We start from the raw sequence: 22,345 nt of genomic DNA, 5'->3' as shown, positions 1-22,345 counted from the left end.
ACGTATCTCCAACTAGTGGTGAAGTTTTCAGCTTGATACGGTGAGACACTAGTGACCTCGAGACAGCGTAAATGACTGTGTGCCATCTCATCTCATCCGTGACTCCTTACACAGTCTTCTTGGTTCTTCTCCAGTGTCTCCTGTTGGGATTGTTTATGATTTTATTAACAGTTTTCATCTGAACCCATCGGGGAATGGGGTGGTTCTGCTTTTGTTTCTTGGCCAGGAATCACTTGATCCTGAAAGTCTTGTGAGGGGACATGGTGAGGTGCAGTCAACCACATACACCACAGTGGTGGGAAAAGGGACAGAGCCCTTCCACCATTTTAAATTCCTGTGGATTCACAGACACAACCGCAAATACAGGAACAGTGTTAAAGACACACATACCTCGAGGGGTCGGAAGCAATAGGCAGAGAGAAACCATGAAAGCTTTTTCTGAATTTCAGAGTTGGATCAAAGTTTGGGTATTGGGACATTAATTTTTCCTGTTCAGAAACTTCTTTTACTTCCTCTGATTTGATGAGATGTTGTACTGACTTCCAAACAGGGTTTTAAAAAAAGAATTTTTTTTTTTTTTAACGTGAGCTAACTAAAGTTACGGTAATTAAAAATAAAGGTGGCCTTGGATTTGAGTGTTAAACCAGGCCCCCGCCCCCCCGCCTTTGTTGAGGATTTTTGTGTTTCTGTTCATCAGGGATATTGGCCAATAATTTTCTTTTTTCTTTTCTTACCTGTTTTTGGTATCGGGGTAATGCCGGCCTTATGAGTTTGAAAGTATTGCCTCCTCTTCTGTTTTTTTGGAAAAGTTTGAGAAGAATTAGTGTTAATTCCTCTTTGAATATTTGGTAGAATTCACCTCTGAAGCCTGGTCCTGGACTTTTGTCTGTCAAGAGGTTTGGATTAATGATTCAGTCTCCTTACTAGTAATCAGTCTTTTCAGTTTCTTTATTTCTTCATGATTCAGTTTTAGTAGGGTGTGTGTTTTCTTGGAATTTATCCATTTCTTCTAGGTGGTCAAATCTGTTGGCTTATAATTGTACATGGTTGTTTCTGATGATCCTTTTTATTTCTGTGGTATCAGTTATGTCTTCTCTTTCCTTTCTGAATTTGAACTATGAGGTTAAAATGTTCCTTGTCAGCTAGAATGATGAATTAGGGTAAAGTTGGGGTGCCCGGCTGGCTCAGTTGGTGGAGCACGTGACTCTTGATTTTGGGGTTGTGGGTTTGAGCGCCATGTTAGGTGTAGAGATCCATTAAAAACAAAAATCTTTTAAGAAAAAATTACTGTAAAGTCAAGGGCAGTTAGAGGAATTGGCCTGTAATACAGCGTATTAAGGAAACAATCCACTTGAGTGGAAAATGTTCAGGAGATTGTCTTTGCAGCTATGAGTAAAACATTTTAAGTTTGAACTTGGGCTCTTATTTATAGCTTCATGGTAGTTTTGAACCTTCCCCCCCCCCCCCCCCCGTTAACTTTACATTCCTCCTAAAGTTACTATATTTTATCATAAAAATTATTCTTTTTCATGCTATAAATTTATTAACTAGTATTTTGTTGGATTAAATCACTGTTCATTTTTGTGTTCTCGTTCAAACAAAGCCCTGTGTGTGGGTACAGTGAAGTGAAGCATTTTAATGAGATGGCAACAGGGATTTTTTTAAAAAAACTGGGCTTTGACTTTAGAAAATATGTTAGAGGGTATGGGTATAACATTATATTTAGTCTTATTTGCCTTTTCTGGGTATGGGTGTACATTTGCTTAATACGACTTTTATTGACTCAATCTGTTATATAAATTAATGCAATAAATTATAAATTTTACTCTTCCTAGGTTTAGAGACCTTTAGCCAATTAATTTATCAAGATTCTTATGGGACTGTAAGTATGATTATTATGTTACTAAAAATTGTTGGGTTACTACAAGAAAAAAGTAAAGTTTTTAGCTATTTATTGCTTCTCGAACTTTTGTTCTTTCCAAATGTTTGGCTTCTCTGGTAAATGTATAATTTCACACTTTCTTGTTCTAAATCTTTTACGTAGTACCTGCATAGATATGGTCTTCACTGAGCTCACGTCAAGAGAAAGTTCTAAAATCACTTTTATTTTGTTTTCTAGTTCACCGTCAATGAGTCCAACATTATTGATTCTCCACGGTTTCCGCACAGAGGAATTTTAATTGATACAGCTAGACACTTCCTGCCCATTAAGACTATTCTTAAAACTCTGGTAGGTGATTATTTTATTTTCCCCATTTTCTATGCTGAAGCTGTGCCCTTTTATGGTGTTACTTTACACGGGTTCTTGACACCATTGTGTAAGTTGGGACATGGGGGGGTTGTCTCATATAGTAAAGCAGTGAGCTTTCTTTCTTCCCTCCCTTGGAAAGTCTATTTCCTCAGCCGAGAAAGTTAGTGTCCTTTAATGTTGTGACTTCCATTTAATTTATTTAAAATGGCGTAGAAAGGAGGCTGGAAGCTGCTTTAGCCCAAGGGAAATGTTCCAAAGGAATATGGACTTCAGATGTTGGGAGCTGGGGCTGAGGTTGGCAGGAACTGTTTTTTCCCTGTCCACTTTTTATGGGTTCATCGCCACGCTCACCACTAATATGCAGGGGTATAGAGGTTTTCCTCCTGTGTCTTTCTGTACCTTCACTTGATCACGAACACAGCATCTTATTAAAAAGTGATTTTTGCATTTGCATTAATACCCTGAATTTTTTTCTCCAAAAGACATTATTATCACTTTTATGAAAGAAATAAATGCTTAGTGTAAAAAGTTGGAACATAGATGTGTGTAGGTAGTGAACCCATAATTGCGTTTACCCAAGGTTGTTATAAATTTCTATGTCCCATTTATCTCCTCTTAAACTAAAAAATGAAAGTATTAACACAACATGACTCTTAAAAACTTGAATTGCACTTTTGCTGCCTCAGAAGAACTTGTTATGGATATCTTTTTATGAAAAGATTTATAAGGTCTGGGGGTGCGTGGGTGGCTCAGTTGTTAAATATCTGTCTTCGGCTCAGGTCATGATCCCAGAGTCCTGGGATCGAGCCCTGCATGGGGCTCCCTGCTCAGGGGGGAGCCTGTTTCTCCCTCTGCCTCTGCTGCTCTCCCTGCTTGTGCTCACTGTCAAATAAATAAATAAGACTTACAAAGTCTGTACCATCTTTTTAAGGAGTTGAATATTATATATTATGTACCATGATGAGAACTTAACCATTCTCATGCTGATGGCCATCTAGGTTGATTTATCACAAACAGAACTGTAGAGTAAGTATTCTTTTTTTTTTTTTAATTTTAATGTTTTTTTTTTTATTATGTTAGTCACCATACAGTACATCCCCGGTTTCCGATGTAAAGTTTGATGATTCATTAGTTGCGTATAACACCCAGTGCACCATGCAATACATGCCCTCCTTACTACCCATCACCGGTCTATCCCATTCCCCCACCCCCCTCCCCTCTGAAGGCCTGTTTGTTTCTCATAGTCCATAGTCTCTCATGCTTCATTCCCCCTTCTGATTACCCCCCCTTTCTTTATCCCTTTCTTCCCCTACCGATCTTCCTAGTTCTTATGTTCCATAGATGAGATAAATCATGTAATTGTCTTTCTCTGCTTGACTTATTTCACTTAGCATTATCTCCTCCAGTGCTGTCCATGTTGTAGCAAATGTTGAGAACTCGTTCTTTCTGATAGCTGAGTAATATTCCATTGTATATATGGATCACAACTTCTTAATCCTGTCATCTGTTGAAGGGCATCTCGGTTCCTTCCACGCTTTAGCTATTGTGGACATTGCTGCTAGGAACATTGGGGTGCATATGGCCCTTCTCTTCACTATGTCTGTATCTTTGGGGTAAATACCCAGTAGTGCAATGGCTGGGTCATAGGGTAGCTCAATTTTTAACTTTTTAGGGAACCTCCACACTGTTTTCCAGAGTGGCTGTACCAACTTGCATTCCCACCAACAATGTAGGAGGGATCCCCTTTCTCCACATCCTCTCCAGCAATTGTTGTTTCTTGCCTTGTCAATTTTTGCCATTCTAACTGGCATAAGGTGGTATCTTACTGTGGTTTTCATTTGAATTTCCCTGATGGCTAATGATTTTGAACATTTTTTCATGTGTCTGTTAGCCATTTGTATGTCATCATTGGAAAAGTGTTCATATCTTCTGCCCATTTTATGATTTATTTGTTTCACGTGTATTGAGTTTGAGACGTTCTTTGTAGATCCTGGATACCAGTCTCTTTTATCTGTAGTGTCATTTGCAAATATATTCTCCCATTCCGTGGGCTGCCTCTTAGTTTTTTTGACTGTTTCCTTGGCTGTGCAGAAGCTTTTTATCTTGATGAAGTCCCACAAGTTCATTTTTTCTTTTGTTTCTCTTGCCTTTGGAGATGTGTCATGAAAAAGGTTGCTGTGGCCGATGTCGTAGAGGTTGCTGCCTATGTTCTCTAGGATTTTGATGGATTCCTGTCTCACATCGAGGTCTTTCATCCATTTGGAGTTTATTTTTGTGTATGGTCTCAGAGAGTGGTCAAGTTTCATTCTTTGGCATGTAGCTGTCCAATTTTCCCAGCACCATTTATTGAAGAGACTTTTTTCCACCGGATGTTTTTTCCCGCTTTATCAAACATAAGTTGCCCAAAGAGCCGAGGGTCCACTTCTGGGTTCTCTGTTCTGTTCCATTGGTCTATGTGTCTGTTTTTGTGCCAGTACCATGCTGTCTTGGTGATCACAGCTTTGTAGTACAGCTCGAAATCCGGCATTGTGATGCCCCCAGCTTTGTTTTTCCTTTTCAACAGTTCCTTGGCGATTCGGGGCCTTTTCTGGCTCCACACAAATTTAAGGACTATTTGTTCCAGTTCTTTGAAAAATGTCCTCGGTATTTTGATAGGGATAGCATTGAAAGTGTAGATTGCTCTGGGTAGCATGGACATTTTAACTATGTTAATTCTTCCGATCCATGAGCATGGAATATTTTTCCATCTTTTTGTGTCTTCCCCAATGTCTTTCAAGAGTGATTTCTCGTTTCTAGAATATAGATCGTTTACGTCTCTGGTTAAGTTAATTCCAAGGTAACGTATGGTTTTTGGTGCTATTGTAAATGGGATGGATTCCCTAATTTCTCTTTCTTCAGTGTCATTGTTCGTGTCTAGAAATGCAACTGATTTCTGAACATTGATTTTGTATCCTGCCACATTACTGAATTGCTCTATAACTTCTAATAGTTTGGGCGTGGATTCTTTTGGGTTTTCCATATAGAGTATCATATCATCTGCGAAGAGAGACATTTTGACTTCTTCTTTGCCGATTTGAATACCTTTGATCCCTTTTTGTTGTCTGATTGCTGTTGCAAGGACTTCTAGTACTATGTTGAATAATAGTGGCGAGAGTGGGCATCCTTGTCGTGTTCCTGATCTTAAGGGAAAGGCTTCCAGCTGTTCCCCATTGAGAATGATATTTGCAGTAGGCTTTTCATAGATTGCTTTTATGATCGAGAAATGTACCCTCTATTCCTACACTCGGAAGGGTTTTAATCAGGAAAGGATGCTGTATTTTGTCAAATGCTTTTTCTGCATCTATTGAGAGGATCATATGGTTCCTGAGACTTTTCTTGTTGATATGATGTATCACGCTGATCGATTTGCAAATGTTGAACCACGCTTGCATCTCAGGTATGAATCCCACTTGGTCATGATGGATAATCCTTTTAACGTACTGTTGGATTCTATTAGCTAGGATCTTGTTGAGGATTTTGGTGTCCATATTCATTAGGGAAATCGGTCTGTAATTCTCCTTTTTGATGGAGTCTTTGCCTGGTTTGGGGATCAAGGTAATATTGGCCTCATAGAATGAGTTTGGTAGCTTTCCTTCTGTTTCTATTTTTTGAAATAGCTTTAGGAGAATAGGTATTATTTCTTCTTTGATTGTGTGGTAGAATTCCCCAGGAAAACCATCTGGGCCTGGAATTTTGTTATTTGGAAGGTTGTTTATTACTCAATTTCTTCATAATTAATAGGCCTGTTTAAAAAATCAGTTTCTTCCTGTTTCAGTCTTGGTAGTTTATAGGTTTCCAGGAAGGCCTCCCTCTCTTCGAGATTGTTTAATTTATTGGCATATAGCTGTTGATAAAAGTTTCTAATAATCCTTCCAATTTCATTGGTGTTGGTTGTGACCTCTCCTTTTTCATTCATAATTTTATTAATGGGGTCCTTTATTCTTTTGGATAAGTCTTGCCAGCGGTCTGTCAATTTTATTGATTCTCTCAAAGAACCAGCTTCTAGTTCTGTTGATCTGCTCTACTGTACTTCTGGTTTCTGATTCATTGATTTCTGCTCTAATCTTGGTCAACTGCTTCCTCATGCATGGATTAGGCCTGTCCCTCTGTTGCTGTTCCAGCTTCTTGAAGTAAGAATATAAAAACTGCATTTTAGATTTTTCTATTCTTTTGAGTGAGGCTTGGATGGCTATGTATTTCCCCCTTAGGACCGCCTTTGCAGTATCCCATAGGTTTTGGACCGTTGTGTTTTCATTCTCGTTGGTCTCCATAAATTGTTTAAATTGATTTTTGATTTCCTGGTTCATCGAGTCATTCCTGAGCAGGATGGTTCTTAGTCTCCAAGTGTTTGAGTTTCTTCCAAATTTTTCCTTGTGGTTGAGTTCCAATTTCAGAGCGTTGTGGTCTGAGAATATGCAGGGAATAATTTCAGTCTTTTGGTATCGGTTGAGACCTGTTTTGTGACCCAGAACATGGTCTATTCTTGAGAATGTTCCATGGGCATTAGAATAGAATGAGTATTCTTTGGTTCTGGGGTGTAGTTTTCTATATATATCTATGAGGTTCAACTCGTCGAGTATGGCATTCAAAGCTCTTGTTTTTTTGCTGATTTCTTGCTTAGGTGATCTGTCTGTTGCTGATAGTGGAGTGTTGAGGTCTCCTACTATTACTGTATTTTTATCTATATGTCTTTTTATTGTGGTTAAGAGTTGGCTTGTGTATCTTGCTGCTCCCCTGTTGGGGGCATATATATTTATAATTGTCATATCCACTTGTTGGATACATCCTTTAAGAATAATACAGTGCCCTTCTGTGTTTCTAACTATAGTCTTTAGTTTAAAATCCAATCTGTCCAATATGAGAATTGCTACCCCAGTTTCCTTTTGAGGTCCGTTGGCATGAAAGATGGTACTCCATCCCTTTACTTTCAGTCTGAATTTATCTTTAGGTTCAAAATGAGTCTCTTGTGGACAGGAAATGGATGGGTCATGTGTTTTTATCCAATCTGCAACCCTTTGGCGTTTTTGGGAGCATTTAGGCCATTTACATTGAGACAGATTATTGAGAGAGATGATTTTAATGATGCCATGTTGCCAGTAAAGTCTTTGTTTCTATAGATTGTGACTTTCTGTTCTGTATCACTCTTGGGGCCTTTTTACTTTTATAGAACCCCCCTTAATATCTCCTGTAGGGCTGGTTTCGTTGTTACGAAATTGGTCAATGACTGGCGATTCTGGAAGGTCTTTATTTCTCCATCAATTCTGAATGACAGCCTTGCTGGATAAAGGATCCTCTGCTGCATGTTTTTCTCTGAAAGAGCTTTAAAAATGCCCCCCCCCAACCCTTTCTCTCATTCCAGGTCTGTGTAGGCAGGTCTGACGTAATTCTGATACCTTTGCCTTGGTATGTGAGAAATTTCTTTGCCCTGGCCGCTTTCAATACTGTATCCTTGGATCTAATATTTGCGAGTTGCACTATGACATGACGTGGTGTAGGTTTGTCGTGGTTGAGCTTGGGAGGGGTCCTCTCTGCCTCTTGGACACGGATGTTTGTTTTCCTTGCTAGATTAGGGAAGTTTTCAGCTACAATTTTAAATACCTCTTCTAGACCTCTGGTTTTCTCCACCCCTTCGGGGATGCCGATGATTCTGACACTGGAACGTTTCATTGAGTCAGTAATCTCCCGTAACCTACATTCATGAGCGTGGTTTTTTTAAAGTCCAGATTCTGTTTTAGTTTTCTCTTCTACTAACCCATCCTCCAATTCGCTGATACGTTCTTCTGCCTCATTCACCCTGGCCGTCAGAGCCTCTAGTTTTGACTTCATTTGGCTCATAGAATTTTTAATTTCTGCCAAATTCACTCTCATTTCCGCCCTTAGAGATTCTATATTCTACTTAACATTTTCATTAATACTTTTTTCAAGTCTACACATCATCTTGACCATTGTTACTCTGAATTCCATTTCTGATAATTTGGTTATATCCATATCCATTAGTTCTGTGGCAGAGGCCACAGACTCATTATGTTTTCTTTGCTGCGGGGGATTTCTCCTCCTCGTCATTCTGATGAGGAGAGGTTGTGGGGTTGCCAGAGCCCAAATTATTGACCAGGACCCAGTCCGTGCGCACTTGTTTTATAGGGACCTTAGGGATGTGGGCTTCTTGATTTTTTTCAGCCTGCCTTCTGGGGCAGGGGCCTGCCGCGCCGATACTCAGGCAACCCTGTTTGGGTAGAGTCTCGGCGTCCCCTGCGAGGGGGGATGGGGATGGGCACACTGTGAGCCGGTATTTCCAGGCTTTTGTTCTCTGGCGGCTTTCCCTGGTGGTTTGCTGTGCCTCTTCTGAGAGTCAGAGCAGCAGCGGCCGAATTTCAGCCTCTGTCACAGAACAGAGGGATTACGGCCCGCTCTCTACTAATGTTCTGGCCACTTTAACTCTGTTTCTGTTGGTGCTGCTCAACCCTGCAGCGTCCCGGGATGTGCGCCCCACACCCGGCGTCCCAGCCCTCACTTCCAGGGCCGGCGCGTCTCTGTCCTTGTGTTTCTAACGCCGCCAGCCGCCCCGCGCGCTCCCGGAGCTCCCGGTCTCAGTCTGGTTCAAGTGAGCTAGACTAAGTATTCTTATATTTGCACACTTGTCTGGATTATTTCCTGAGTATAAATTCTTGCAAGTCAGTTTCTGGGCTTAAAGAAGGATACATTTTATCTTGGGGGACATCTTCAATTGGTACGTACTGTCAGATTGCCTTTTAGAGGGGTCATATGAGTGGAATGAGTGGATGCTTAGTCAACGGGGGCACCCTTTTGCCATATTGTTTGCTGTTGTCGATTCCTTGTTGACTTAAGAGCTCTTCAGTGTTACATTTGTTTATATGTGTGTCAGTGGTGCTGTGGTATTTGCTTGTTTTTATATACTTATCCATTGTGTATTGTGAAATTTTCCAGATGTGTTTTTTAAACTATAGTGTCTTTTTCTGTAGAACTATACATAGTTTTACATATAGTGTAGTATCTTTCAATCTAGTATTTTATTATTTTTTGGCCTTGGGAAGTGAGCTAAGAAAGGACTCCAGAACAAGGATATAAATATAAAAATGACATCTCAAATTTTCTCTTAATACACTTTTTCAGAGCGTCTCGCTGGCTCAATTGGTAGAGCACACAAATCTTGATCTCAGGGTTTTGGGTTCAATCCCCACATTGGGTGTGGAGATTACTTTAAAAAATAAAATGTTTAGGGGCGCCTGGGTGGCACAGCAGTTAAGCGTCTGCCTTCGGCTCAGGGCGTGATCCCGGCGTTACGGGATCGAGCCCCACATCAGGCTCCTCTGCTGGGAGCCTGCTTCTTCCTCTCCCACTACCCCTGCTTGTGTTCTGTCTCTCGCTGGCTGTCTCTATCTCTGTCAAATAAATATATTCTTAAAAAAAAAATAAAATAAAATGTTTAAAAAATATATTCTAGGGGAATCCTGGGTGGCTCAGTGGGTTAAGCGTCTGCCTTCGGCTTAGGTCATGATCCCAGGGTCCTGGGATCGAGTCCCACATCGGTATCCCTGCTCAGTGGGAAACCTGCTTCTCCTTTTGCCTGCTGCTCCCCCTGGTTCTGTGCTTGCATGCTCTCTCTGACAAATAAATAAAATCTAAAAAAAATTTTTTTTCCAGCTAAACTCTTGATTCAGTTAGAATTTACTTCAGTGTGTTCTAGAGGATAGATACTTTATTTTTTTCCAAATGGTTATAACGCCTGTAGTCTCAGCATCATTTTTTTTATTATGATATGTTAGTCACCATACAGTACATCATTAGTTTTTGATGTACTGTTCCATGATTCATTGTTTGCGTATAACACCCAGTGCTCCGTGCAATACGTGCCCTCCTTACTGCCCATCACCGGGCTAGCCCATTCCCCGCCCCCCCCCACCCCCCGCCCTCTAAAACCCTGTTTGTTTCCCCAGAGTCCATAGTCTTTGGTGGTTCATTCCCCCTTTTGTTTACCCCCCCTTTATTTTTCCCTTCCTTCTCCTAACAATCTCCCTGCTATTCCTTGTGTTCCACAAATGAGTGAAACCATATGATAATTGTCTTTCTCTGCTTATTTCGCTTAGCATAATCTCCTCCAGTCCCATCCATATTGATGCAAATGTTGGGTAATCACTTTTTCTAATGGCTGAGTAGTATTCCATTGTATATATGGACCACATCTACTTATCCATTCGTCTGTTGAAGGGTATCTCGTCTCCTTCTACAGTTTGGCTGTTGTGGACAATGCTGCTATGAACACTGGGGTGCATATGGACCTTCTTTTCACTACGTCTGTATCTTTGGGGTAAATACCCAGTAGTGCAATTGCTGGGTCATAGGGTAGCTCAATTTTTAACTTTTTGAGGGACCTCCACGCTGTTTTCCACAGTGGCTGTACCAACGTGTATTCCCGCCAGCAGTGTAAGAGGGTTCCCCTTTCTCCACATCCTCTCCAGCAATTGTTGTTTCTTGCCTTGTCAATTTTTGCCATTCTAACACTTTTCATTGGAAAAGTGTTCATATCTTCTGCCCATTCTTCTTGATTATTTGTTTCTTGGGTATTGAGTTTGAGAAGTTCTTTGTAGATCTTGGATACTAGCCTTTTACCTGTAGTGTCATTTGCAAATATCTTCTCCCATTCCGTGGGTTGCCTCTTAGTTTTTTTGACTGTTTCCTTTGCTGTGCAGAAGCTTTTTATCTTCATGAAGTACCAAAAGTTCATTTTTTCTTTTGTTTCCCTTGCCTTTGGAGACGTGTCATGAAAGAAGTTGCTGTGGCCAGTGTTGAAGATGTTATAGCCTATGTTCTCCTCTGGGATTTTGATGGATTTCTGTCTCACATCGAGGTCTTTCATCCATTTGGAGTTTATTTTTGTGTATGGTGTGAGAGAGTGGTCAAGTTTCATTCTTTTGCATGTAGCTGTCCAATTTTCCCAGCACCATTTATTGAAGAGACTTGTCTTTTTTCCACTGGATGTTTTTTCCTGCTTTGTCAAAGATTAGTTGCCCAAAGAGCCGAGGGTCCATTTCTGGGTTCTCTATTCTGTTCCATTGGTCTATGTGTCTGTTTTTGTGCCAGTACCATGCTGTCTTTGTGATCACAGCTTTGTAGTACAGCTCGAAATCCGGCAACATGATGCTCCCAGCTTTGTTTTTCTTTTTCAGCATTTCCTTGGCGATTCGGGGTCTTTTCTGATTCCACACAAATTTTAGGATTATTTGTTCCAGCTCTTTGAAAAATGTCATTGGTATTTTGATCGGGATGGCGTTGAAAGTGTAGATTGCTCTGGGTAGCATAGATATTGCAACTATGTTTATTCTTCCGATCCATGAGCATGGAATGTTTTTCCATCTTTTTGTGTCTTCTTCAGTGTCTTTCATCAGTGTTCCGTAGTTGCTAGAGTATAGATCCTTTACCTCTCTGGTTAAGTTTATTCCGGGATACCTTATGGTTTTTGGTACTATTGTAAATGGAATGGATTCCCTAATTTCTCTTTCTTCAGTCTCATTGTTCATGTATAGACATGCAACTGATTTCTGAGCATTGATTTTGTATCCTGCCACGTTACTGAATTGTTGTATGACTTCTAGTAATTTCAGGGTGGAGTCTTTTGGGTTTTCCACATAAAGTATCATGTTGTCTGCGAAGAGAGTGAGTTTGACTTCTTCTTGCCAATTTGAATACCTTTTATTCTTTTTTGTTGTCTGATTGCTGCTGTTAGGATTTCCCTACTATGTTGAATAATAATGGTGAGAGTGGGCGTCGTTGTCGTGTTCCGGGTCTTAAGGGAAAGGTTCTTAGCTTTTCCCCATTGAGAATGATATTCGCTGTGGGCTTTTCATAGATGGTTTTTGTGAAATTGAAGAATGTACCCTCTATCCCTACACTCTGAACAGTTTTAATCAGTAAAGGATGCTGTATTTTGTCAAATCAGCATCATTTTTGAGGAATCTCTAGTTTCTCCACTGCTCCCAATGCCATGAGTAGCAAATACTAAATCTCTGTAAATGCATGAGTCACTTTCTAAACTATCAGTCTGTTTATCAGTTTATCTTCTTGGGCTGATACAGATGGCTTTAATTTCTAATGTTAGAAGTTTTTTCTTTTTATCTTGAAGTAACTTCCAACCTAAAGAAAAGCTGTAAGAATGCAAGCACTCCCATAGACTATTTATCCAGACATCCCAGTTTCAAAATTGAACATTTGCCTTATTCTCTCCATTTAAAAATGTGTTCCTACATCAAAAACTAATGATGGTACTGTATGGTGACTAACATAACCTAATAAAATTAAAAATAAAAAAAAAATGTATTCCTAAACCATAAGCAAATTGCACATATGATGTCCCCACATCCCTTAATATTTTCATTTCCTAAAACTACCTACCTCAGTAACTACAGTACCACCATCAAAAGTCAGGAAATTGACACCATGTGATCATCTACAGACCTCCTTGGTCTTTCATCCGTTGTTCGAATCAGCGTCCAATCCAGGATCAGGTGTTGGATTTATTTGTCATGTCTCTTTTTTTTTAAAGATTTTATTTATTTATTTGACAGAGAGAGAGACAGCGAGAGAGGGAACACAAGCAGGGGGAGTGGGAGAGGAAGAAGCAGGCTCCCAGCGGAGGAGCCTGATGCGGGGCTTGATCCCAGAATGCGGGGATCACACCCTGAGCCGAAGGCAGACGCTTAACCGCTGTGCCACCCAGGCGCCCCTATTTGACATGTCTCTTTGCCACGTTTAATTTGGTACCATTTATCTTTCCTTGTCTTTCAAAACCAGGACTTTTTTTTTTTTTTAAGATTTTATTTATTTTATTTTTATTTATTTAAATAATTTTTAATTGTGTTATGTTAGTCACCATACAGAACATCCCTACTTTTTATGTAAAGTTCCATGATTCATTAGTTGCGTATAACACCCAGTGCACCATGCAATACGTGCCCTCCTTAATACCCATCACCGGCCTATTCCAATCCCCCACCACCCTCCCCTCTGAAGCCCTCAGTTTGTTTCCCAGAGTCCATAGTCTCTCATGGTTCATTTCCCCTTCTGTTTACCCCCCTTTCTTCTTCCATTTCTTCTCCTACCGATCTTCCTACTTATGTTCCATAAATCAGTGAAGCCATATGATAATTGTCTTTCTCTGCTTGACTTATTTCACTTAGCATAATCTCCTCCAGTGCCGTCCATGTTGCCGCAAATGTTGAGAACTTGTTCTTTCTGATAGCTGAGTAATATTCCACTGTGTATATGGACCACAACTTCTTAATCCTGTCATCTGTTGAAGGGCATCTCGGTTCCTTCCACCCTTTAGCTATTGTGGACAATGCTGCTATGAACATTGGGGTGCATATGGCCCTTCTCTTCACTACGTCTGTATCTTTGGGGTAAATACCCAGTAGTGCAATGGCTGGATCATAGGGTAGCTCAATTTTAACTTTTTAAGGGACCTCCACACTGTTTTCCACAGTGGCTGTACCAACTTGCATTCCCACCAACAATGTAGGAGGGATCCCCTTTCTCCACATCCTCTCCAACAATTGTTGTTTCTTGCCTTGTCCATTTTTGCCATTCTAACTGGCGTAAGGTGGTATCTCAAGGTGGTTTTGATTTGAATTTCCCTGATGGCTAATGATTTTGAACATTTTTTCATGTGTCTGTTAGCCATTTGTATGTCTTCATTGGAAAAGTGTCTGTTCATATCTTCTGCCCATTTTTTTATTTGATTGTTTCACATGTATTGAGTTTGGGAAGTTCTTTGTAGATGTTGGATACCAGCCTTTTATCTGTAGTGTCATTTGCAAATATCTTCTCCCATTCCGTGGGCTGCCTCTTAGTTTTTTTGACTGTTTCCTTGGCTGTGCAGAAGCTTTTTATCTTGATGAAGTCCCACAAGTTCATTTTTTCTTTTGTTTCTCTTGCCTTTGGATATGTTTCATGAAAAAAGTTGCTGTGGCCAATGTCAAAGAGGTTGCAGCCTATGTTCTCCTCTAGGATTTTGATGGATTCCTGTCACATCGAGGTCTTTCATCCATTTGGAGTTTATTTTTGTGTATGGTGTGAGAGAGTGGTCAAGTTTCATTCTTTGGCATGTAGCTGTCCAATTTTCCCAGCACCATTTATTGAAGAGACTGTCTTTTTTCCACTGGATGTTTTTTCCTGCTTTGTCAAAGATTAGTTGCCCAAAGAGCCGAGGGTCCATTTCTGGGTTCTCTGTTCTGTTCCATTGGTCTGTGTGTCTGTTTTTGTGCCAGTACCATGCTGTCTTGGTGATCACAGCTTTGTAGTACAGCTTGAAATCCGGCAACATGATGTCCCCAGCTTTGTTTTTCCTTTTCAACAATTCCTTGGCGATTTGGGGCCTTTTTTGTTTCCACACAAATTTAAGGACTGTTTGTTCCAGTTCTTTGAAAAATGTCCTTGGTATTTTGATCGGGATAGCATTGAAAGTGTAGATTGCTCTGGGTAGCATGGACATTTTAACTATGTTAATTCTTCCGATCCATGAGCATGGAATATTTTTCCATCTTTTCGTGTCGTCTTCAGTGTCTTTCAAGAGTGATTTGTAGTTTCTAGAATATAGGTCCTTTACGTTTCTGGTTAAGTTAATTCCGAGATAATGTACGATTTTTGGTGCTATTGTAAATGGGATGGATTCCCTAATTTCTCTTTCTTCAGTCTCATTGTTCGTGTCTAGAAATGCAACTGATATCTGAGCATTGATTTTTGTATCCCGCCACATTACTGAATTGCTCTATAACTTCTAATAGTTTGGGCGTGGATTCTTTTGGGTTTTCCATATAGAGTATCACGTCATCTGCGAAGAGAGACATTTTGACTTCTTCTTTGCCGATTTGGATACCTTTGATCCCTTTTTGTCGTCTGATTGCTGTTGCAAGGACTTCTAGTACTATGTTGAATAATAGCGGCGAGAGTGGGCATCCTTGTCGTGTTCCTGATCTTAAGGGAAAGGCTTCCAGCTTTTCCCCATTGAGAATGATATTTGCTGTAGGCTTTTCATAGATGGTTTTTATGAGATTGAGGAGTGTACCCTCTATCCCTACACTCTGAAGGATTTTAATCAGGAAAGGATGCTGTATTTTGTCAAATGCTTTTTCCACATCAATTGAGAGGATCATATGGTTCTTGACTCTTTTCTTGTTGATACGATCTATCACACTGATCGATTTGCAAATGTTGAACCACCCTTACCTCCCAGGGATGAATCCCACTTGGTCATGATGGATAATCATTTTAATGTACTGTTGGATCCTATTAGCTAGGATCTTGTTGAGAATTTTGGCGTCCATATTCATCAGGGATACCGGTAATTCTCCTTTTTGATGGGGTCTTTGCCTGGTTTGGGGATCAAGGTAATCCTGGCCTCATAGAATGAGTTTGGTAGTTTTCCCGTTTCTATATTTTGAATCGGCTTCAGGACAATAGGTATTATTTCTTCTTTGAATGTTTGGTAGAATTCCCCAGGGAATCCGTCAGGCCCTGGAGTCTTGTTTTGGGGGAGGTTTTTGATCACTGCTTCAATCTCTTCGTAATTAATCGGTCTGTTTAAAAAAATCAATTTCTTCCTGTTTGTCTTGGTAGTTTATAAAGGTTTCTAGGAAGGCATCCATTTGTTCTAGGTTGTTTAATTTATTGGCATAAAGCTGTTGATACAAGTTTTTTTTTTTTCTTTTTTTAAAGATTTTATTTATTTATTTGAGAGAGAGACAGCGAGCGAGAGAGGGAACACAAGCAGGGGGAGTGGGAGAGGAAGAAGCAGGCTCCCAGCAGAGGAGCCCGATGCGGGGCTCGATCCCAGAACGCCAGGACCACGCCCTGAGCCGAAGGCAGACGCTTAAGGACTGCGCCACCCAGGCGCCCCTTGATACAAGTTTCTAATGATCCTTCCTACTTCATTGGTGTTGGTTGTGATCTCTCCCCTTTCATTCATAATTTGATTAATTTCGGTCCTTTCTCTGTTTTGAATAAGTCTGACCAGTGGCTTATCAATCTTATTTATTCTTTCAAAGAACCAGCTTCTAGTTCTGTTGATCTGCTCTACTGTACTCCTGGTTTCTAATCCATTGATCTCTGCTCTAATCTTGATCACCTGCCTTCTCGTGCGTGGCTTAGGCCTGTTCTTCTGTTCCAGCTCCAGCTTCTTGAAGTGAGAATATAAAAACTGCATTTTAGATTTTCTCTTTTTTTTTTTTTTTTAAGATTTTTATTTATTTATTCGACAGAGATAGAGACAGCCAGCGAGAGAGGGAACACAAGCAGGGGGAGTGAGAGAAAGAAGCAGACTCATCGCAGAAGAGCCTGATGTGGGGCTCGATCCCACAACGCCGGGATCACTCCCTGAGCCGAAGGCAGATGCTCAACCGCTGTGCCACCCAGGCGCCCCGAGATTTTCTCTTCTTTTGAGTGAGGCTTGGATGGCTATGTATTTCCCCCTTAGGACTGCCTTTGCAGTGTCCCATAGATTTTGGACCGATGAGTTTTCATTTTCATTGGTCTCCAAAATATGTTTAAACTGATTTTTAATTTCCTGGGTTACCCAATCATTGAAGAGGATGGTTCTTAGTTTCCAAGTGTTTGAGTTTCTTCCAAATCTTTCCTTGTGATTGAGTTCCAATTTCAAAGCATTGTGGTCTGAGAATATGCAGGGAATAATTTCAGTCTTTTGGTATCGGTTGAGACCTGTTTTGTGACCCAGAATGTGGTCTATTCTTGAGAATGTTCCATGGGCATTAGAATAGAATAAGTATTCTTTGGTTCTGGGGTGTAGTGTTCTATATATATCTATGAGGTCCAGCTCGTCGAGTATGGCATTCAAAGCCCTTGTTTCTTTGTCAATTTTTTGCATGGGTGCTCTGTCTACTTCTGATAGTGGAGTGTTGAGGTCCCCTACTATTAACGTATTTTTATCTATATGTCTCTTTATTCTGGTTAAGAATTGGCTTGTGTATCTTGCTGCTCCCCTGTTGGCATATATATTTATAATTGCCATATCCACTTGTTGAATACATCCTTTAAGAATAATACAGTGCCCTTCTGTGTCTCTAACTATAGTCTTTAGTTTAAAATCCAATCTGTCCGATATGAGAATTGCTACCCCAGCTTTCTTTTGAGGTCCATTAGCGTGAAAGATGGTATTCCATCCCTTTACTTTCAGTCTGAATGTATCTTTAGGTTCAAAATGAGTCTCTTGTAGACAGCAAATGGATGGGTCGTGTCTTTTTATCCAATCTGCAACCCTGTGGTGTTTTATGGGAGCATTTAGGCCATTCACATTGAGACTGATTATTGAGAGAGATGATTTTAATGATGCCATGTTGCCAGTGAAGCCTTTGTTTCTATAGATTGTGACTTTCTGTTCTGTATCACTCTTGGGCCTTTTTACTTTTATAGAACCCCCCCCCTTAATATCTCCCGTAGGGCTGGTTTTGTGGTTATGCATTCGTTCAGTTTCTGCTGATCTGGAAGGTCCTTCTCTCTCCATCAATTCTGAACAGCCTTGCTGGATAAAGGATCCCTGGCTGCATGTTTTTCTTGGATAGAGCTTTAAAAATATCCTGCCAACCCTTCCTCTCCTTCCAGGTCTGTGTAGACAGGTCTGACGTTATTCTGATATTTTTGCCTCTGTACGTGAGAAATTTCTTCGCCTGGCCACTTTCAATACTGTATCCTTGGATCTAATATTTGCGAAATGCACTATGACGTGACGTGGCGTAGGTTTGTCGTGGTTGAGCTTGGGAAGGGTCCTCTGCTGCCAAAGGAATGCTTGTTTCCTTTGCTAGATTAGGGAAGTTTTCAGCTACAGTTTGTTGAAGTATCTCTTCTAGATCTCTCTCTTTCTCCACCCCCTCGGGGATGCCGATGATTCTGACATTGGAACGTTTCATTGAGTCAGTTATCTCCCGTAACCTACATTCTTGAAATTGGGTTTTTTTGAGCCAAGTTTCTGTTTTAACTTTCTCTTCTATCCCATCCTCCCATTCACTAACTCGTTCTTCTGCCTCATTCACCCTGGCCGTCAGAGCATCTAGTTTAGACTGCATTTGATTCATAGCATTTTTAATTTCTGCCAGATTCACTCTTTTTTCCACCCTTAGATATTCTATATTCTTGTTAGTATTTTTGTTAATATTTTTTCAGGCCTACACATCATCTTGACCGTTGTTACTCTGAACTCTATTTCTGACAATTTGGTTATATCCATATCTATCAGTTCTGTGGCAGAGGCCACAGACTCATTGCCTTTTCTTTGCTGGGGGGATTTCTCCTCCTTGTCATTCTGATGAGAAGAGGTTGCGGGGTGTCCAGAGCCCAAATTATTGACCAGGACCCAGGCCGTGCGCCTTTGTTTTATAGGGACCTTAGGGATGTGGGCTTCTTGATTTTTCAGCCTGCCTTCTGTGTTCTGGGGGAGGGGCCTGCCGCGCCGATACTCAGGCAGCCATGTTTGGGTAGAGTCTCCGTGTCCCCTGCGAGGGGGGATGGGGATGGGCACTCCCTGAGCCGGTATTTCCAGGCTTTTGTTCTCTGGCGGCTTTCCCTGGCGGTTTGCTGTGCCTCTTCTGAGAGTCAGAGCAGCAGCGGCCGAATCTCAGCCTCTGTCTCAGAACAGAGGGATTGCGGCCCGCTCTCTACTAATGTTCCGGCCACTTTAACTCTGTTTCTGTTGGTGCTGCTCAACCCTGCAGCGTCCGGGATGTGCGCCCCACACCCGGCGTCCCAGCCCTCACTTCCAGGGCCGGCTCGTCTCTGTCCTTTGTGTTTCTAACGCCGCCAGCCGCCCAGGTTCCCGCGCCGCTCCTGAGCTCCCTGTTTCCGTCCGGTTCCAGTGTGCGCTCGGGAGCTCCAGTTGTCAGTCTGGTGGCGCGCGCACCCGGCTCACGGTCTCAGTCTGCTGTTTTACGGGTGCCGACCGCGAGTCCGCCCGCTCCCCCGTGCAGGTGGCTACCGCTTCCCGGCGCCCACGCGCGGCGGCTCCCTCCCCCTTCCGTTTATCTTCCGATATCTGTGAGCAGTTTCACGGCTCCCCGCTTCATACCTCAATACTCAGCGCTGGAGATGTTCGTTTGTAGAGATGCAGATGCATCTTCCTGCATCTTAGGCTGGTTCTGTGGATGTTCAGGCTTGTCTGGTACCTATCCAACTCGACTCAGGGGACCGGCTGAAAAAGGGGTCCCCTACTCCTCCGCCATCTTTTTCCCCTCCTCTGTTTATTTTAGAGAGCACAAGCAGGGGGAGTCGCAGAGGGGGAGGGAGAAGCAGGCTCCCCACTGAGTAGGAAAAACCAGGACATTTTTGACGAGTATAGCTCAGTTACTTTGTAGAATACACTTCAGCCTGTTTGTTTTCTACATGATTAGATTCAGGCCACGTATTTTGGGCATGAATAGGACAGAAGTGATGCTGTGTTCTTCTCCGTGCATATCAGGTGGCACAATGCCTTATTTATTCCACTCCTGGTAATGTTAACAGCCTGGATATTGATGTCATCCGCTATATTTGTCCAGTGTAGGTGTGCTGGTAGATGGGGTTATCCTCCTCCTCTCCACATGGCAGGAGTCCCTTTGGAGGGACACTTGCCAAGGCTAGTGGGTTGATTGGGGCAGGGCATGTGGTGCTGGCAAGATGGATGAAGTGTTAGGTGTTCAGCTCTCTAGGCTGGGGGAGAAGAGAAATGAATGGTGGCTGCCAGCACTTTGATTCTTAGAGAAGCCTCCTAAAGATGCCTGCCCCTCTAGTGCAAGTTCTGAGATTAGTGAATAAATCTCCTTTAGTATACCCCAGGCTTTTTTCAGACTGTTACTTTGTTGCTGTGTCTGGTGGTTATTTATTCTTGCTTTTTAAGGGCAGAGACTTAGTTTCCTCTTGCCCTCTGGCTCTTGGAGTTAAGCCCAGTGATTTTAAAAGGCCCATGGGTTTTCAAAGCCAGATGTTAATAGGGACTCATCCTCCCAGTGCAGTTCCCCGGTATCTGGGCTGCCGGGTGTGGGGTCTCACTTCTCTGTGCATCTGAGTCCCTCCTGCTTGGGATTAGGTCTTGCCAGGGCTTTAGTTCCCAACCGTATCTCCACCGCTCTGTTTCCTGTAGCCTTCTGTCTATTCAGCCAGCCTTCAGTGTTAGTTGTCCACATGTATCTTGGCGTGTCAGTGGGAGAAGGTGAACTTGGGGTCTTCCTACTCTTCTACCTGACCCCCACATCTTTTACCTAATTCTGTATCTTCTCAGTATCCGGGTTGGGAAACTAGAGCCCAAGGGCCAAATCCAGTTTGTCACCTGTCTTCGCTAATGAAGTTTTCCTGGAATACAGCCACGTCCTTGTGTTTACACTTTGTGTGGCTCTACAATGGCAGGGTCAGTGGTGACGGAAACCGTGTACCTCACAAAACCAAGATATTTACTTTTGGGCCCTTTATGAAAAAAGTTTGCAAGCCCCTGGTCTTGACTGAGGAACTCCCTCCTCTGATGGTAAAAATCTTGCCATTTTCCACTAAAAAACTTTGACTTCTTTGCATAATTCCCTTGTAGGTCAGCTGTTTCCCAAATGCATCAGCAAATCCTTTCAGTCCTAATGGAGAAGGGAGGCTTCTTTAAATTTTAATTACCTGGTACGGCAAACCAATCTCCCCCTCTTAACCGTTTTTTTTTTTTTATCTTTTTCAAATAGTCTGCTTATATTTTACATAAACATTACATTGTTCCTCCGGAATGTACATAAAATTGACAATGATTTCCCCTGGAATTTCTGAGAATCCTGCATTTTTACCAAGTTTCTTTCATTTCTAAAGGAAGGGATGGCACTGAAATCTCAGAATTGTGTTGAAATCTGTAAATGACTTTTTCTGTGGGGGATTCTAAGTCCCGGTACTTATATACCCCATTGTTTCCCCTGCTCTTTTTCCAAACATTGATAGCAGCTAAGAACTATTTTCCATTTTTGGCCAACTCCTAAATACTTGGAATTTAGAAGACTGCTACCTTCTCATAGAACAAAGTTCTAGCTCCTTGTTTAGAATAAACATGCTGAACAGGCCTTTTGAAAAGTGACATGTCACATGAAGTATAGAAGGTACGTTATACTTCTTTCGCATTCTCGCTTTGCTGAAAAAGAAATGTAAAAGGGAGTAGACATGTTGGAAATGATCTTGAATATAGATAAGTTAATTGGATTGTGTATGTATTATGTCTGTGTATATTACATCTGTGTGTGTATTATATGTAATTTTTTTAAACATGTTTGCTTGCAGGATGCCATGGCTTTTAATAAGTTTAATGTTCTCCACTGGCATATAGTTGATGACCAGTCTTTCCCTTACCAGAGCGTTGCTTTTCCCGAGTTAAGCAACAAAGTGAGTAATTGATGTTACTATAGTCTGTCTTCAAAAATGTTTGTCTGGTTTCATCAGAAGTTTTTAGCTTAAATGTTTCTTACAGATAGAATTAAAGTGTGAAAGACGGTTATGGTTTAAAACCTTTTTAATAGGCTGTGGCTTAGCAATTTAGATCCATAAAACTGTTTTTATAGTTGTTAAGTTATTGTAAACGTAAATAATCTCTAGTTGTTACACAAATAAAATTTAAAAAAACTTAATGAATATAGGAGACCTGAAACACTCATAACTAATAAAAGGTTTAAGTACTGTTATCATGTAGGCTAGAATTGTATTGGATTCTGTGAAAGGATTTTTTCTCTCTGAAAAACTACATAGAGAATTTTAGAGATGAGAGCTCCTTAAAAAATTAATGGTTGTCTCAGAAAGTGTTCAGATTAAGTGTATTATGAAAGACTGGAGGTGGGAGCAAGCCTCATGTCATCTCATTTAATCCCCCTGTAAATACAGACTGTTACTGACCTCCTCACCCCAAGTTGCAGTTAGGAAGGGACAAACCCAGGACTCTAAATGTTGTCCTCTGTCCCTAATCCCAAGCTTTCTTCCATTGTTACGATGTAGTACAGGTTGAAATGTTCGTGGCACTCCTCTGTTTTTGTTTGCTTTTGCTTTACTTTTTAT

General features: G+C 41.3%; 1 protein-coding gene and 1 pseudogene across 1 annotated transcript in view; one reads left to right on the top strand and one right to left on the bottom strand.

Moving 5' to 3' along the window:
* HEXB (hexosaminidase subunit beta) overlaps nt 1-22,345 on the top strand; it is a 37,361-nt gene that overhangs the window by 8,195 nt on the left and 6,821 nt on the right. The window contains exons 4-6 of the mRNA XM_045809751.2: nt 1,836-1,882; nt 2,120-2,230; nt 21,581-21,682. Coding sequence (XP_045665707.1) covers nt 1,836-1,882; nt 2,120-2,230; nt 21,581-21,682 — 260 coding nt within the window. The remainder of the gene's footprint in view (nt 1-1,835; nt 1,883-2,119; nt 2,231-21,580; nt 21,683-22,345) is intronic.
* LOC123800194 (large ribosomal subunit protein eL39-like) lies at nt 25-481 on the bottom strand (annotated as a pseudogene).

Source organism: Ursus americanus, chromosome 5 (assembly GCF_024610735.1).
Source record: "Ursus americanus isolate L20-20 chromosome 5, mUrsAme1.1.p, whole genome shotgun sequence".
NCBI classification, from domain to species: Eukaryota; Metazoa; Chordata; class Mammalia; order Carnivora; family Ursidae; genus Ursus; species Ursus americanus.
The sequence above is the reverse complement of the archived record's forward strand: the minus strand, read 5'-3'. Positions and strand labels throughout refer to the sequence as shown.